The 17,428-nt window shown below is 43.7% G+C and overlaps 1 protein-coding gene across 3 annotated transcripts in view; it reads left to right on the top strand.

Annotated features, from left to right (window-relative positions):
- The window catches only part of COL8A2 (collagen type VIII alpha 2 chain), a 155,986-nt gene extending 138,830 nt beyond the window's left edge, over positions 1-17,156 (top strand). For 2 of the 3 annotated variants that reach the window (XM_040424393.1, XM_040424391.1), the window contains exon 4: positions 1,909-7,175. In XM_040424393.1, coding sequence (XP_040280327.1) covers positions 1,909-3,830 — 1,922 coding nt within the window. In that variant the 3' untranslated portion in view covers positions 3,831-7,175. Of the gene's footprint in view, positions 1-1,908; positions 7,176-17,145 lie in introns of those variants that run through there. The other variant, XR_005777565.1, reaches the window with a different exon arrangement.
- The last annotated feature ends 272 nt before the right edge of the window (positions 17,157-17,428 follow it).

Consider the following 17,428-nt stretch of genomic DNA (forward strand, 5'->3'; position numbering starts at 1 on the left):
AAATTTTAACAAAAACTTGTGAAAGGAAAAAAAGCTTTACCCTGTCCCACCTGGATACAGCAGCCAGGGGTGGTTGAAACTAGGGAAACAGCCACGCAGGTGGTTATATGTTGTTTCCATAGCTCCCATTCATAGTAACATAGTTTATGAGTCTGAAAAAAGACATCTGTCTATCTAGTTCGGCCTGTTATCCTGCAAGTTGATAAATAGAAAGGCAAAAAAAACCCTGTGAGGTAGAAGCCAATTTTCCTTACTTTAGGGGAAAACTCCCAGGATCAACAACCCATCTCTAGTAGCTATAACCTGTAATATTATTACCCTCCAGAAATACATCCAGGCCCCTCTTGAACTCTTTTAGTGGGTTAACCATCACTACCTCCTCAGGCAGAGGGTTCCATAGTCTCACTTCTCTTACCGTAAAGAATCCTCTTCTATGTTTGTGTACAAACCTTCTTTCCTCCAGACGCAGAGGATGTCCCCTCGTCACAGTCACAGCCCTGGGGATAAATAGATGATGGGATAGATCTCTGTACTGACCCCTGATATATTTATACATAGTTATCTCCCCTTAGTCGTCTTTTTTCTAAAGTGAATAGCCCTAATATTGATAATCTTTCTGGGTACTGTAGTCCACCCATTCCAGTTATTGCTTCAGTTCCATTTAAGTGAATGGAAGTTACATAGCAACAGCCCACTTGGTTGTTTCCATAGGCCTGGCCACCTCTGGCCAGTGCATTTAGGCAGGGAAGAGGGGCAGTTTGAGATGGAAATGCCTCTCTCTAGTCTTAAAAGTTGGACAACTTGTTTTTGTGTTTCCATTAATAACAATTTTCAAGATCTCTTATTGCTGTGAAGAAATAGAACCAGCCTGTTAACACTTATGTATGTGATCCTGCTGACACTGCTGCTGAGCTTTTCACAATATGTAGAGCTTGTTACAATGTACAGTTTAAAGCTTGCGTCCTGGAGTCTAGGGCACAAGAATGTCAAGTTTCTCAACTGTTCTTTCTACTTTATAATAAAACAGACCATTGTGATTCCACATCAAATGTCGAGTTAGAATCACAAACTTTTTGCTCTATCCATCCTCGTTATCAGTATCGCTAGAACATTTTGAAGTACAGCCCCCTCCTAGGGACAAGGGAGTGGGAATGGAAGACGCATACAGAGCCTAGTCTGTGAAATAGTGCTGCAGTCTGGCAGTATTTAGGCCTCCAGCAGCACAAATGACTTGTTATTCATTTTTTTGCAAAATAATGAGAAGGCTCTGCTCCAGTTTACACAGTAAAACGGAAGCCTATTGTTCTATGCATGTAGTGGCCAGTGTGAAGACTAAAAATTTAAATAATAAAAACATTTAAACGGATGTTCCAAGAGTAAAAATGTCTACACAATATGTAATTAAAAAAAACAACATAATTCACCTGTTAAATCGCTTACCACTCCTGTGCCAATAGTCCACCACCAGTCTTTATTAACATGATAACAACAGTAACATGACCACCGCAGCCAGGTGCTGGCCTAAGTGGCCATGTACCGTACCTAAATGTTTCTTTATTACCATACATACCTTTTAAAAGCATTATAGGTTCTAAGATTATAGTAAACATTAAATTTGCCTATAAAACCAGGCCAGTAAATTGCCTTTTATTTAAAAGGAATATTGCTTTGCAGTAATATTTCATTAAAATGGTTAATAGCATCATACAAGCAATAGGAAAGTATTTGAATAGACCATACTAGTGATGAAAAAGAATTGGGCAATACTTTTAAAAGCTGAATTAATGGAGCCAACACTGGCGGCTTTTCCATGCAATATATTAAAACATTGTTGATATGTATGCATTTATTCAAGAAATATACAGTATACAGAATAATGATCATTTATTTTGTTTCTTCTCTTTACAGATATGCTACCAATGCTTCCAATGGACCTTAAGGGAGAACCTGGACCAGCTGGAACACCTGGTCCACGGGGACCACCTGGGCATCCTGGACCACCTGGGAAGCCAGGAATAGGAAAACCTGGATTACAAGGCATGCCAGGACCTTCTGGCCCCCCTGGTTTATCTAGCATTGCAAAATCAGGTTTACCAGGTATGCCTGGCAAAATTGGACCTAAAGGCCTACCTGGCTCAAAGGGGGAACCTGGAATGAGGGGAGAGCAAGGACCTAGAGGGATTCCTGGATCTTCTGGAATGCCTGGCCCTTCAGGAATCTCATCAAATGGAAAACCAGGTGTTCAAGGTGCTCCAGGGCAGCCAGGTGTCAGGGGTGAACCTGGTACAAAAGGCGAGCCAGGACTTCGTGGTGAGAAAGGCATTAAAGGAGATGCTGGACTTGGAAAACCAGGACTGCCTGGTATTCGTGGCCCTGTGGGCCAACCTGGTCCACTAGGCCCACCTGGTCTAGTAGGTAATGGCAAACCGGGACTTGATGGATTACCAGGAGGCAGAGGGGATAAAGGTGATCTTGGTCCACCTGGTCTACCAGGAGTTGTCGGCCCACCAGGACCACAAGGCCCACAAGGTAAACCTGGCCTTGATGGAATTGGTAAACCAGGTATAGATGGATTACCAGGACTACAAGGGCCATTAGGTCCTAAAGGGGAACCAGGTATAAGAGGCTTACCAGGGATGCCAGGGCCCCCAGGGTATGGAAAACCAGGTCTTCCTGGTTTGAAAGGTGATAGAGGACCTGCTGGAGTACCTGGAGGAATAGGAGATAACGGAGAGCCAGGGTTAGATGGTAAACCGGGTGAGCAGGGGCCACAAGGTATTATAGGACCTCCAGGATTTCCGGGATCTCTTGGATTGCCAGGAAAAAATGGTTTACCTGGCTTGAAAGGTGACATTGGGCCTCCTGGGCCCTCTGGTGCAACTGGAATTCCAGGAAATCAGGGCCCCAGTGGATTTGTAGGCAAACCAGGTGTTCCGGGTGAAAGAGGACTTCCAGGTCTGAAAGGACTTCCAGGGCCAATTGGACCAAAAGGAGAGGGAGGACTAATGGGACTACCAGGTTTGCCTGGTCAAATAGGTGGCCCAGGGTTAAAAGGAGAAGGGGGGTTTCCAGGGCAACCAGGCCCTAGAGGTCCAGCTGGTATTCCGGGTCTGCAAGGATCTTCTGGCCCCATTGGGCCACAAGGATTACCAGGATTAAAAGGCGAGCCTGGCATACCTGGGTTACCTGGAAACAGCATCAATGGTCAGCCAGGTCCAATTGGTCCTGTAGGATCACCTGGAGTTCCAGGACCATCTGGTTTAAATGGCCAACCTGGACAACCTGGTCCACCTGGACCTCCAGGTCCACCAGGAATCTATAGTGAAGGCACCATTGCTGGCTTGCATTTGCCAGAAGGAGGTGTGGAAGGGGGCACAGTAGGCAATGAAAAACCTGGAAAGCCTCAGTATGGCACTGGAGAACTTTCTGCCAAAGTAGCCCCAGCATTCACTGCCATCTTAACTACATCATTCCCACCTTCTGGCATGCCAATCAAATTTGATCGGACTTTGTACAACGGCCATAACAGTTATAATCCTCTTACTGGGATATTTACTTGCTCTATTCCTGGAATTTATTACTTTGCCTACCATGTCCACGTCAAAGGAACCAACATCTGGGTTGCTCTTTACAAGAACAATGTACCTGCTACTTACACATATGATGAATACAAGAAAGGGTACATGGACCAAGCCTCTGGGAGTGCAGTGTTAGAACTCAAAGAAAATGACCAAGTTTGGGTCCAGATGCCCTCAGACCAAGCAAATGGGTTATATTCAACAGAGTACATTCATTCTTCATTTTCTGGCTTTCTCCTTTGTCCCACATAATGGACTTCCAAAAATATTTCTAGCCCTAGTAATAAACTATCTTAAAAAATTACATGCAACACAATGACAGACTGTCTACACTTATATATCGACTGGGAGAAAAGATGAATACTTGTTTAAGACGCTGAAACAAGACATTTAAAGTAGTCACAATATCCCCCAGTGACATAAAAATCAGAGTAGACCCACAAGCTTGTGGAAAGATGACTATGCTACGCCATTGATCTTCAGATTACACGTTGTTGGAACCTTAAATGTTCCATAATATTGATAAAATGTATTATTTTGTGGATTTTTCAATAATTTTTCTGTACCTGCTTTATATGTTCCATAGAATTTTAATTGTAAAACACTGCATCAACATTTAATGTAATGAGGATGATCTTCTCGGATATTATTGGTTTAAAAGTTTCATGCACTCTATCTACAGCCCCCATTACATGTTTTTCTCATATATTTTCCACAGTTTTTTTTTTCTACCTACAAAAATAATAGAAGCATTTCTAGGAAATAAAGCAAATGTTTGAATGTTTAAAGAGAAACACAAACTGTGAGTATGTGTGATAGGGTTTTCCTTTTGTAGAGTAGTAGCTGCAGACTCTTGGTTTTCTCCAAAACTGTCAGTTGCTTTTAGCCACTTAGGATTTTGTTCCATGATAAGCTTTGCCCAATAAAAAAAATATATATATTTAAAATATTTTTGAAGTTAAATCTTCACGGAGAAAGTTGGTAAAAAAGTAAATATAGCATTGTACTTTAGTTACTTAGGCGAACATTTTTTTCAAGGACCCATGAACTGATGAATTATGAGATGTCCATAACCAACTGGCACTTTTACAAGCTGTTATCTACTATCCCTATTGTAATTTATGTTATTTTGGACAGTTGATTTGTATGTTGAGTTTAACCACCTCCTATATAGCTTATGCAATAATGCACTAACATACTCATGGTACCTGACATATGGTCTTCTGTTATATTTGGTTATTACATAGAAATCCAATATAAAGAGCGGTATCACAGTGTTCGGTATAAGACTATATTTCCCTCACTGCGGAACCATTGATTTTTGTAAATCACAATCTGCTGTGATTTACCCACTAGTACGTGAATATTTGTAGATTTCAAATGGAAGGAAGCCTACTTCATTGGCTACATGTTTATTCCACATTGAAACCAAGAATGTGATCTAAAGCATCCTCAACCATCAGCCAGAAAACTTTGTAGTTAGCTGTTCCATGGCTCGTCTTTTTTTTTTTTTTTTTTGTATGATGCTTATATTTTTAAAAAATATAACATTTTTTGAGTGGTAAGAGAGTGTTGGTTTACTGTTTCTCTTCACCATTCAGTGCCTTTTAATAAATGACTGTTCATTGTAATCATTTTTTTACTTTATTATCCAATTGCAATGGTGCTATGCCCCACCTACCAATGTTATATATTAATATAGTGCAATATTATTCTTTAAAAAAAACTGCATCTTTGGTTTTTAAAAATATCATTCCTGTTTTGTCCTGCTAATATTAATGGATTTTGCATTGATAATGCTTGAACTGTAATGGAATTTTGGGTAAGGAGATATGTTATTGCGCATCTTACTTTAACCTACTCACTGCACCATTAGGCTGTGAAAATGCCGGTTGACCAGGGTTATCTTGCAGAGAAGTGGTTAATGATCACGGGTCAAACATAAGCCCCCCTACCTTCTAATAGTTTTCAAAATGCACCTCCATATAGTGTGCAGACAGAGTGTTTTGCTACTACTAGAGGAGAAGAATAGCTTAAGAGAGCAAACATTAAAGAGGTTGTTCGGCTGGTAGTATTTTTTATTTAAAATAAAAGGGCTGGAGTAAAAAAACAAAGTCATACCTCACCAATCCCCCACCACTTTCTTTCCAGTGCTTCCCATGTCCCCACTCTACTTCATGCTCCTGGTCCCTCTACTGGCTGAGTTGGGTCATCATGGCAGCCAGTGATTGGCTAAGTAGTCAATTCCTGTGTGTCAAGAAGGACTAGGAGATCAGCAGTGTTCTGAATGGTGTTAATGAATTTTAGTTTCCTGTGTAAAAGGCCCATCGGTCAGTCGGTCAGTTGGCTAGTCGTCAAACTAGGCAACTCATTTGTGGGATCATAAAAATGATCTTTTCTTGGTAGCACATTTCTCTGTGTAAACAGGGGATGTGCTATCAACAATAATGAAATAGGATACTTAGTCTCATTCACTTTACCAAGCAGAACCCGTGAACAAGAGTAGCACAGTTTCTGGGAGAAAAATGCAGCCCCAATCTTGCAATAGTTAAAAGGGTATCCCCATCAGGGACATTGAAAGCATATCGCTAGGATTTGCCATAAATATCAGATAGGTGCAGGTCCCATCTCTGTAATCTGCCTCTATCTCCAGAAAGTGGCTCCTGAAATTTAAGGGAGAGCAGCTGCGCATGTGTGGCCACGCTCTGTTCACCACTATAGGAGCTATTTTGGGCAATCCTTTAGAAGTGAATGGACAGTTGGTTGTGCTTGCATGGCTTTCAACACAATTTTTTGAAATCCCAGAGCGGTGAATGGAGAGCAAGCTGCACATGTGTTGAGTGCTCTTCTTCACTTCATGGGCCCTGTTCTGGAGATAAGAGCAAGACCTGCACCTATCTGACATTTATGACTTATCCCAGATGGAAATAGCCCTTTAACATAGGAGCATGTGTTAATTCATCTCTTTCTACAGCTACACCTGTACTTCTCAATGTGAACAACGACCATCTAGAAGACTACCTGAACCTTTATGTTCTCCAAGTGTCCCAGCACAACTGTTTGGTTATTGATGATACTTTTGTTACTTTTCAAGAAATAAAATGTGGTCTTGTCACCTTTCCATTACTAACCAAAGTGTTTTATGGCATGTACAACATTGATAAGACTGTCATCAGAGCTGCACCATACTAACTTTTGTAGAGTTTTCTCTTGCCAAGTAATAATCAACCGTCATTAATCAAACAGACAAATATATTACTTGAATCTGTTCCCAACAAGAAGTGATACTTGTTCTGCTTCCATCAAAAATATTAGGGCAATTATGAAGTGAACATTTCTAAGAAAGCCAATTAAAGTAATAGGATGAATAACAATGTCAAGAGAAGCTCAGCAGAACTCTAGAATCTGTTGTCTGACACAGCAATATGAATTGTGTCCTGCTGGGGAATTGCCCTGTTCTGCATTCTATATGGGCCTCTGTTTGTGGGTGGCTGAAACAGGATTTCTGTTGGGGGGCTTTCCTGTCCAGCCAGAGCTGACTGCCTATGTTTTTGCTGACTGAATAACATAGAGACAGTTTCCTAATAAAATATCTAAACTCTGTCTTGTCTGCGGTTTTATTTGAAGGAATGAGGTGTGCATGAGAGATGTGGGCAGCTGTGAGCTCTACTCACAAGAAGGAAATTGCCTCATCAGTCCTAGTAAAAAATAAAAAAAAATCTAGTATGTAAAAATGAATTCCTGACTGACAAGCTATTTTTATATAAAAATTCAGTTTTCCTGAAATGGTGGTAAAAAAAAAACATACTATGTAACCTCATCCATTTGATTGTGGATAGGACGTCGTGGCCATCTTGACTGAAGGAAACAGACCAAATCGTGTGCACGCTGACATGTGATGTTACCACGTCAGCGCACTGGCCGGGCGCGATGACGTCATCAGTTATGATGTTACTGAGCCTGGCCAGCGTGATTTGCACGTGTCAGATTTGGTGCGTTTTCTTCAATCAAGATGGCCGTGGCGCTCCGCGATCAAATGGATGAAGGGAATATGTTATTTTTTTGTAGCCCCTGATTAGCCTATGAAAGGCCTCAATATGACTCTCAGATCCTGTGATCCCCGTTGAACGTGGCACCTGGAGGTTCAATGACGGGTGGCGGTGAAATCGCTATTTCCCGTCATTGCGCCTGCTACATATAATGGAATGCTATTTGTGACAAAGTATTTTGTAACTTATCTGAATTTCTTGTCGAAGTTCAATGAAGCAGCCTAACTGGATTGTTGAAAATTTCGCTCATCACTATGAAACATGATTACTAGTGATGAGCGAGCATGCTCGGCCGAGAACCAGTTCGGCTCGATCATCACTATGCTCGGCACATGGCGGTACTCGGCCGAATACCACGTGTGCTCGTCGCATTGCTCGAGTCTCCTCCCCGCACGTTTGGCGCCTCCTAAGCAGCCAATCAACGTTCAGGTAAGTAATTCTCTTCAGTGTAATGCCATAGCCATGTTAGCTATTAGCCTTACACTGATTGGCTGGCCGAAACACGTGATACAAGTTTATATAGGAGCTGATGTCCCACACTCGGATCATTCAGCGTCAGGGAGAGCAGACAGTAGGCAGGGACAGATAGCATTTTGCTGGAAATTCACAGATTTAACTCCCAAAAAACTATTGAAAGACCAAACAGTCCTCTTAAGGACTACAGTGTGTGTTTGACAGCAGTGCAGCACCATTTCTTTTTTTAACCTAGTACATCAATCATGACTACATTCATGCAAGAGGGAATTCATTTCATATAAAGTGCATATACCAATGAATAATAAATCTAAACGCACCATAAAAAGAACCTCAGTCAATTGCACTCTCTAAAAGTAAAAGATATACTGCACAGACCAGTGAATAGGCACCACGGACCCCAATGTACATTTCACTGTCGCTTTTTTAAAGGGTATAGTGCCGATAAAAACCCTCCCCTAGGCGGACCAATTGAAGTACTCAAACGACAGCACCCCTTCCCAACTAGTGATAAAACATACCATATGCAGGGAGTTGATCCCCATTAAAGATCCAAAATAATTGCTGTTCACCACCCCATCCTTGCTCTGGTCACATGACCCGGCGTGATGACGCGCATGTAAGTCGGCGCTTCAGACAACCTGTGGACACGTTGACTAGAAAGTGTGGCTTGAATCCCCATACTACTGTCTGTCAGTGCTGCATATTGATACCGTAGTTGTTGTCCATTGTGCCCTATAGACCTTGGTAACCTACTATTATAATGACAATTATCCTGCAGGTAACATCTTCATCTCACAGCAACAGTAAACTGACAATAGATTACCTTTCTGTATAGGAAGTCTTATTTGACTGCTACAGAAGGACAATATTCTGCATTTAATTTCCAATGGTACAGCACTACTGAAATGGAAAAACAGCCAAAAAGTTTAGAAAAAAAGCTTTCCTGATCCCTTACTAATAAATGAACATATCCATGGATATACAGTTTATACTGTACTGTACTAGTAACACTATACTGTACCTTAAATCAGGACTGTTCAGCCATCTATTGTGCTAGCAGTGGACATGTGGGTTTGGCAAATGACTAGACAGTGCAGATATTTACCATCATAATGTTCTATGGATTGAATGTAATATACGGTATATTATATTATGTATACAGTACAGTGGTCTTTGATTTGAATTATGGTCATTATAGGGGTGTTGTGGGATTACAATATAGATGTCTGTTTCTCAAGATGGAACCGCAATAGCAGAGCGGTGAGTTTCTGACTCAAGAGAATAGGATGAATCTGCAATATCCTGCATAGCCGCTGTGATGTAGATGTCATGTAGGTAGATGGGACCAGGGTTGGACTTGCCCACTACAGTACCAGAGGATCCACCAGTGGGCCCAAGCTTGGGTACAATAATAGACCCCTAATAAAACAGGGCCCCAAAGTTTAATTTGAGCTGACTGGATATACCATATGTCCATTTTGTGCAGCTACACAGGGCCCAGCAGGAAAAGGGGCCCACCACCATTTTATTAGGAGAAAACTCCAATGCTTCCTAATGTCTGTTTCAATGCATGCAAAGTTCTGTTAGAGTAACTAAACTTTTACACTAACTTTTAATATGTTGTCCCTAACCCCCTAAAAAAATATTTTTCTAATATACTTTATTAATTTTCTATTTTTACTGTACTTTTTCATCCCTAAAGAGCACCTTTCATTGGTGCGCTAAAACTCAGTTCTCCCTACACCGCTGAGCTGTCAGTGGTGTACGGAGTACTCATTTTATGAATGGGGCCACAGCAGCGCAGGGAGTACGGGCAGGAGCGAATATTGCTGCTCCTGCCCGTGCTCTCTGGACTATTACTAACTGCTGGCATAGCACAAGGGTACCCTGTACCTATCTACTATGCTAGGATTAGCTGAACGGAGCAGGCAGAAGGAGGAGCCACTCCGTTCAGCTTCAATTGCTCTGCTAAATTTATTTCAAGCTGGCAGCTCAGTGGGAGTATCCTTTTCTGGGGCGTGTCTATTTTGCTGCATCTAGTGGCAGTTTAGGGATGGAACTGAGCATGTGCATCCTCAGAGAGGTGGACAGGGAAATTAGAAAAAGAGCAAAACAATAGGTTCTGTTAGGGTACTTTCACACGGCAGGCAGTTCCGTTGCCTGGCAAACTGTATGCAATCGCATGTCATTTTTTCAGACTGATCAGGCATTTTTCAGACTGATCAGGATCCTGATCAGTCTGAAAAATGCCTGATCATTCAGAAAAATGCATTGCAATACCGAATCCGTTTTTCCGGTGTCATCAGGAAAAACGGATCAGGTATTTATTTATTTCTCATTTTCAAACGTCTGCGCATTTTGAATGCCGGATCCGGCACTAATACATTTCTATGGAAAAAAATGCCGCATCCGGCATTCAGGCAAGTCTTCAGTTTTTTTCGCCGGAGATAAAACCGTAGCATGCTACGGTTTTCTCTTTTGCCTGATCAGTCAAAATGACTGAACTGAAGACATCCTAATGCATCCTGAACGGATTACTCTCCATTCAGAATGCATGGGGATATGCCTGATCAGTTCTTTTCCGGTATAGAGCCCCTGTGACGGAACTCTATGCCGGAAAAGAAAAACGCTAGTGTGAAAGTAGACTTATACAGTTAGATTTCATTGAATGGTTGGCTATAGTGGCTATACTAAACTTGGACCACTGTAGGTCCCCGCAAACAACGGATTCGACCAGCAGCGGTGGAGAGGGGAACTGGACCCTCCACTTAGAAGGTTCCTCTTCGGGAGTGCAATTAAGTCTTTCCCTTAGTTTTCTCCCTGTCTCCTTCTCTAATTAGATCTCCACTTCTTCCCTCCCTGAACAGGTCTCTAAGTTTTATTCTAGTGTTCATTGAGGGTCCCTTTGTCTCTGTGGAGTTCTGGGGCGGAGACTCTTTAGTCTTAGATCACGGTTGACAAGCTTCGGCTATATCTCCCCAACCGAGTTCATTACATTCGGCTCAGCTACCATTGGTTAGTTGCATTGTTAGTTGTTACTGCTTTTTCCTGTCTGAACTTCTCAGAAATAAAGGTCTCAGTTTTTACTATGCCTTTATTGTCACAATTGTTTTTTCTACATTACTATGTTACTACTGATTTCCTCGGTTTTTCTATAGTTCTTTTTATTTATGTTCTCTCTTCATGCCTACCATATGTCTCTACCCCTCATAATGGTCGAGCTCTGAGGGATTATGGGGGGACAGCCTGGCACCCGATACTCGACACTCCTCTCTGTACCGCTTTGGCCACGAAAGATGCTCCCCACCTTTCTCCTCCCACTAATGGCTAAGATAATGTCCTTGAATGTAAAAGGCCTTAATTAAAATTATAAGAGACGCATCACACTATAGGAACTACGTAGATCCAGAGCTGACATTGTTCTTTTACAGGAGATGGATCCTTTGCTAAACACTGGTTCCCTAGGGTGTTTACGGCCTCTACTAGTTCCAAGTCCGCAGGGGTTGCAATTCTCATCTCCAAGTCCTGCCCTCTTCAGGTCGACAAGGTCCAAGCCGATCCCTTAGGATGCTACCTTACTATCCAAGGTACTCTGTATGGGGTGAGTTTACAGCTTTGCACGGTCTACGCTCCTAATTCAGGTCAGCTTACTTTTCTTTCCTCTCGCCTTTCTTCTTTTTCTTCTGTTCGAGGGGCAGTACAATTAATAGGGGGTGAGTTTAATATCCCTTTCTCAGAATGCACTGACAGGCTTACCACACCCCCGACACCTCCATCTAACCATAGTAACCGACTTTCTAGAGGCTTCCGTAAATTGGTCCTGTAACAACCCAGAGTTGTGTTACTACACACCTCTACCTCGCTTCTATCTCCTAAGCGCCTCTTATGATGTAATTTATATGATATCCTCCAGAAATGTGCATATAAAACTGTATTAATGCAATTGTTCATGAAATTAGCCTGATGTACCAGCAGGTGACAGCAACATATTGGCAGAGACAGTCTAGTGTATCTAAGCTGGAATGGTTTATTCCAGTTTAGCACCCCTCTGTGGAGAAGTGAGCAGTTCCCTTTTCCTGTAGCAAGGGAAGGTGTGTTGGAGTAGTTCTCCCTCCTTAGGGAAAGAAGAAGGGGCACGTCTCTGCTAGAAACATGGCCATATATCCCAGCAAGAGCACCTTTAGCTCTGCTGGATGAAGAAGCAGAATCTACAGACCAACTCTGGAGTTCCAGGAAGGAAGCTTTCCCTGAGAACCCATCTGTGAGAGAAGTCCAGTTCCTAGGAGAAGCCTATTCCTCCTTACAGTAGCTTGTCTGTCCCCACACAGCAGAAGGTACCAAGTCAGTGTAGAAGATTAATTCCTGCCACCGTTACATAGCTAGAAGCAGACGTCTATCCTGCAAACTACACATCGAAAGCGGAGGTGTACATTCCTGCCAAATATTGCCTACACCTGCTGGGACAAAGAGACCAAAGCTGTATACTGTTTAGATGCAAGTTACTTCAAGTAAAGCAACGTTTGAACTTCGTCTAAAGATCTGGACCTCATTTGTCCTGCAAAGTTCCTCTATTACTCCATACTCAAATTTATTGCAAGTGAGCCAGGAGCCAGGAGTACCCAGGTAGGAGACACTGTAACACCACTACCACAACACTACAGAGACATTATTGGCCATTAAACCACTCTGGCATTCCTAACCTAGAACATGCGTTATAACACCTTGGAAGGGCCCTGGTATAGTACCCTGCGCACGCTGCAATTGGCGTCACTACAAATACTGAATATTATTCACCCATACCTGGCCAATGCAGTCCATACACACTCCCTTTATGACCTATGTCGAGTGGATAACCCTTCTTCTTGCCAATATACCTTCTACTCCAATCCCCACCTCACACACACACACAAGGATAGATTATTTCTTTGGAAATATTATGGCCCTTAGATCCCTGGTGGATGCATCTATTGGCCCGATAACTTGGTCGGACCATGCACCCATATATTTGGAGCTCCGTCTCCCCTCTGCCCCCCTGAGACACACCCATTGGCGATTAAATGACTCTCTTTTAACCAATCCTGTTACACGAGATGAGCTTCGCTCTTCTTTGTCCCGGAAATTTGTGGAAAACGCCCCTACTGCTCCTTCCCAGGTATTTTATGGGAAGCACACAAAGAGGTGTTTTGGGGTGCGTGCATCTCCCTCTTCTCGAATGAAGGATAGAGAGGCAGAATATCGAGAATGTCTACGTTCTCTTCGAACGGCAGAGCAGTCTCTTGCATCTCATCCCTCCACGCGGATACTGAGACAAATAACTGACCTGTGAGCCTAACTCAAGTCCCTGGCCTCCTCAGCAACTGAGTGGTTGCTCCGCTACACTCGACAACGCTTCTTTGCATATGGTAACAAACTGCATATCCTGCTAGCTCGACAACTTAAGGACCGCTCGGCCATCTCTACCCCACAAGCTATTCGAGACCGCCAGGGTGTGCTCCAATAACACCCTGCGACTATTGCTAGGTTATTCGATACCTATTATTCGGCCCTATACTCTCTTCCCTCTACTCTGCCTAGGGATGAGACGAAACGTAATGCACTCTTAGATGAGTTCCTCTCAGAATGCCAATTACCGTCCTTAACTCCTGCAGCCCTAGCCCATCTAAACCAACCTATCACGGTGGAAGAAATCAGGGACAGCATTTCTGAATTGCGTAATGGAAAGTCACCTGGACCGGATGGACTTTCTTATGATTATTTTAAGACATTTGGGGAACTATTGATTCCTCACATGGCTGTACTGTTAAATGGGTTCCTACGAGGAGATAGAATCCCTGACACCATGCTGGGCTCTTAGGTGACAGTTGTCCCCAAACCTGGCAAGGACCCTGCAGACTGTGAAAGCTACAGGCCCATTAGTCTATTAAATTCAGATCTGAAAATCTTCACAAAATTGCTGGCGAACTGGTTGAATCTCTGGCTTCATCACCCAGTTCATAAAGACCAAGTTGTTTTTGTCCAGTTCCGCCTGGTGGGGGACAACACTAGAAGAGCCATTGACCTGGTGGATGTGGCCTGCAGAGGGGGAGTGGATGCCCTCTTGCTTAGATTAGATGCTGAAAAAGCATTTGATCGCCTGAATTGGGACTTCATGTTCCGAACATTACATCACTTCGGCTTTAAGGGTCTATTCCTGACTGCCCTAAATAGCTTCTACTCCTCCCCCACAGCGGTGGTTAGGCTAAACCATGCCCACCCCCCATCTCTCTCGATCTGCAACGGGATAAGACAGGGATGCCCCCTCTTCCCCCTCCTTTATGTTCTCAGCATCAAACCCCTGGCGGCTCTTATATGTAAAACCCCAGACATTAGGGGCATAGAGGTCAGGGATAAATCATGCTCTGTTTCGCTCTTCACCAATGATGTGTTGCTTACTTTACTTTCTCTCCCTAACCTCCACGCAGTCTTAGACCGGTATAGTGCGATGACAGGTTATAAGCTTAATGCCCCTAAGTCCGAGGCACTGCCAATCAATATCCCCCCTGACAGACTCCACCTCCTCCAAAGCAGGTTTAACTACACTTTGCATACACAATCCATAAAGCATCTGGGAATCCAACTTACCCCTCACTACTCTGCTCTATATAAAGGTAATTTTCCACCATTGATATAGAAACATAGAATGTGTCGGCAGATAAGAACCATTTGGCTCACCTAGTCTGCCCAATATACTGAATACTATAGATAGCCCCTGGCCCTATCTTATATGAAGGATGGCCTTATGCCTATCCCATGCATGCTTAAACTCCTTCACTGTATTTGCAGCTACCACTTCTGCAGAAGGCTATTCCATGCATCCACTACTCTCTCAGTAAAGTAATACTTCCTGATATTACTTTTAAACCTTTGCCCCTCTAATTTTAAACTATGTCCTCTTGTAGCAGTTTTTCTTCTTTTAAATATTCTCTCCTCTTTTACCTTGTTGATTCCCTATAACGGTCACGTCCACACACACACAGGGGGAAGGGTAGTGACCACTGCGCTCCACCCTCACCCCTGGCCCTGCCTACTTGCCTCACGAGTCCTGATGACAGGGGACAACTGGACGGCAGTCCCTAACTTAGGATATGTGCAGGGAAGACAGACAAGACAAAATACGGAACATGAACGGACCGGGTCAGAACCAAGAGAGCTACGCAGTACAACGGATTAAGCAAAGAATGGTCAGGAGAAGCCGGGGTCAAATACCAGGAAGCGAAGTACAAGAGGAGTCCTAAGAGAGTAGTCAGGTGGGAGCCGAGGTCACAAAACCAGGATGTATGCGCAGTACAGGAGGAGCAGGCAGAGGATCGTCAGGGAACAGGATCAGGTAAATATTCAGTAGTCCAACAAATAGCCAGGAACCTAGAAATTAACAGGCAAACTGTAGCCAGCAGGCTGCCTGTATTTATAGTGGGGAGTGAGGGTCATGTGACGTGGCCAGCGTCACATGACCGACAGACCAACCAGTCGAGCACCGAGTGATCAGCTGGGCGCTCAAGGCAGACTAGGAGCAGGGAGCCACCCAGCTAGTAAAGCCGCCCTGGGAATGAGGTCAAACACAGAACCTCATTCCAAAAGCTAAGCAACAGTTCTGCGGGCAATGGGGGACCGAGTGCACCTTCGGAACCCCGTGACAGTACCCCCCCCCCCCTTTTACGAGGGGCCACCGGACCCAAGACTTCAGGCGATGGCTTTTCAGGGTGTTCTAAATGAAATTTACGAACAAGTCTAGGAGCATGAACCTCCCTGGCAGGTACCCAAGATCTCTCTTCAGGTCCATACCCCTTCCAGTGAATCAGGTACTGCAAGGAATTACGCACCTTCCTGACATCCACTATTTTAGACACCACATACTCGACAGCATCATTAACAAGAACCGGCGGAGGCGAGGCTTTCGATGGTACTACCGGTTCAAAATATTTTTTAAGTAGAGATTTATGGAACACATTATGAATGTGGAATGACTCGGGCAGCTCCAACCTAAATGATACCGGGTTAATCACCTCCGTGATCTTATATGGACCAATAAAATGAGGAGCAAATTTTCTAGAAGCTACCTTGAGAGATAGATTCTTGGAGGACAACCATACTTTATCCCCAACCTGAAAGTTCACCCCCCTTGAACGTCTCCTATCGGCCTTGAGTTTTTGAGAACTTTGAGCCTTTTCTAGGTTCGATTGAACCCGGGCCCAAACAGTGCACAGTTCGGAGGAGAGTTTATCAGCTTCAGGGTTAGAGGAGGAGACGGACGACCCAGAATGAAAACGGGGATGAAAACCATGGTTACAAAAGAAAGGGGAGACCCCAGCAGAAGAATTGACACGGTTATTCAGAGCAAATTCAGCCAACGGAAGGAATTTGACCCATAATTGCTGGTCATCAGCAACATACAACCTCAGGAATTGTTCCACAGACTGATTAAGGCGTTCAGTCTGCCCATTACTCTCAGGATGGTAGGCGGAAGAAAAAGACAACGAAATTTTACATCTTTGACAGAAGGCCCTCCAGAATTTGGACACAAACTGCACACCCCTGTCCGAAACAATATTTTCCGGGATGCCATGTAAACGAACAATCTCTCTCACAAAAATAGATGCCAGGGTTTTAGCATTCGGAAGTTTAGACAGGGGAATGAAATGAAGCATCTTGCTAAACCTATCGACCACTACCCAAACCACAGTCTTACCCTCCGCCAGCGGTAGGTCAGTTATAAAGTCCATCGAGATATGGGACCAGGGTCTACTGGGAATGGGTAGGGGTCGTAGGTTACCAGCAGGGCGAGTCCTAGGTGTCTTAGACCTAGCACAAACCTCACAGGCTGACACGTAGGACTTGACATCCCTGGTCAGAGTGGGCCACCAATAAGATCTAGAAACCAGATCCTTAGTGCCCTCAATACCCGGATGTCCACAAAAGGCAGAATCGTGACACTCACCCAACAGCTGGAGACGAAATTGTACGGGAACAAACAACTTATCTGTTGGGGTGGATACCGGTGCCAGATGTTGTTCAGCCTTAATGCGAGCCGAGATATCCTGGGTTAGAGCCGCTAAGAAGATGTTTGCTGGTAGGATGGATTCAGGCGGCGTCTCAGTGGGTTGAAAAGCATGGAAGCTCCGAGATAATGCGTCTGCCTTCACATTTTTACTTCCCGGCCTGAACGTAATGGAGAAATCAAAACGGGTAAAAAACAGAGCCCATCGGGCTTGTCGGGGATTCAACCTCTTAGCGGACTCGAGAAACATTAGGTTTTTATGGTCAGTGACAACAGTTACTCGATGCCTT

The sequence above is a fragment of the Bufo bufo genome, chromosome 3 (assembly GCF_905171765.1).
Source record: "Bufo bufo chromosome 3, aBufBuf1.1, whole genome shotgun sequence".
NCBI lineage: Eukaryota > Metazoa > Chordata > Amphibia > Anura > Bufonidae > Bufo > Bufo bufo.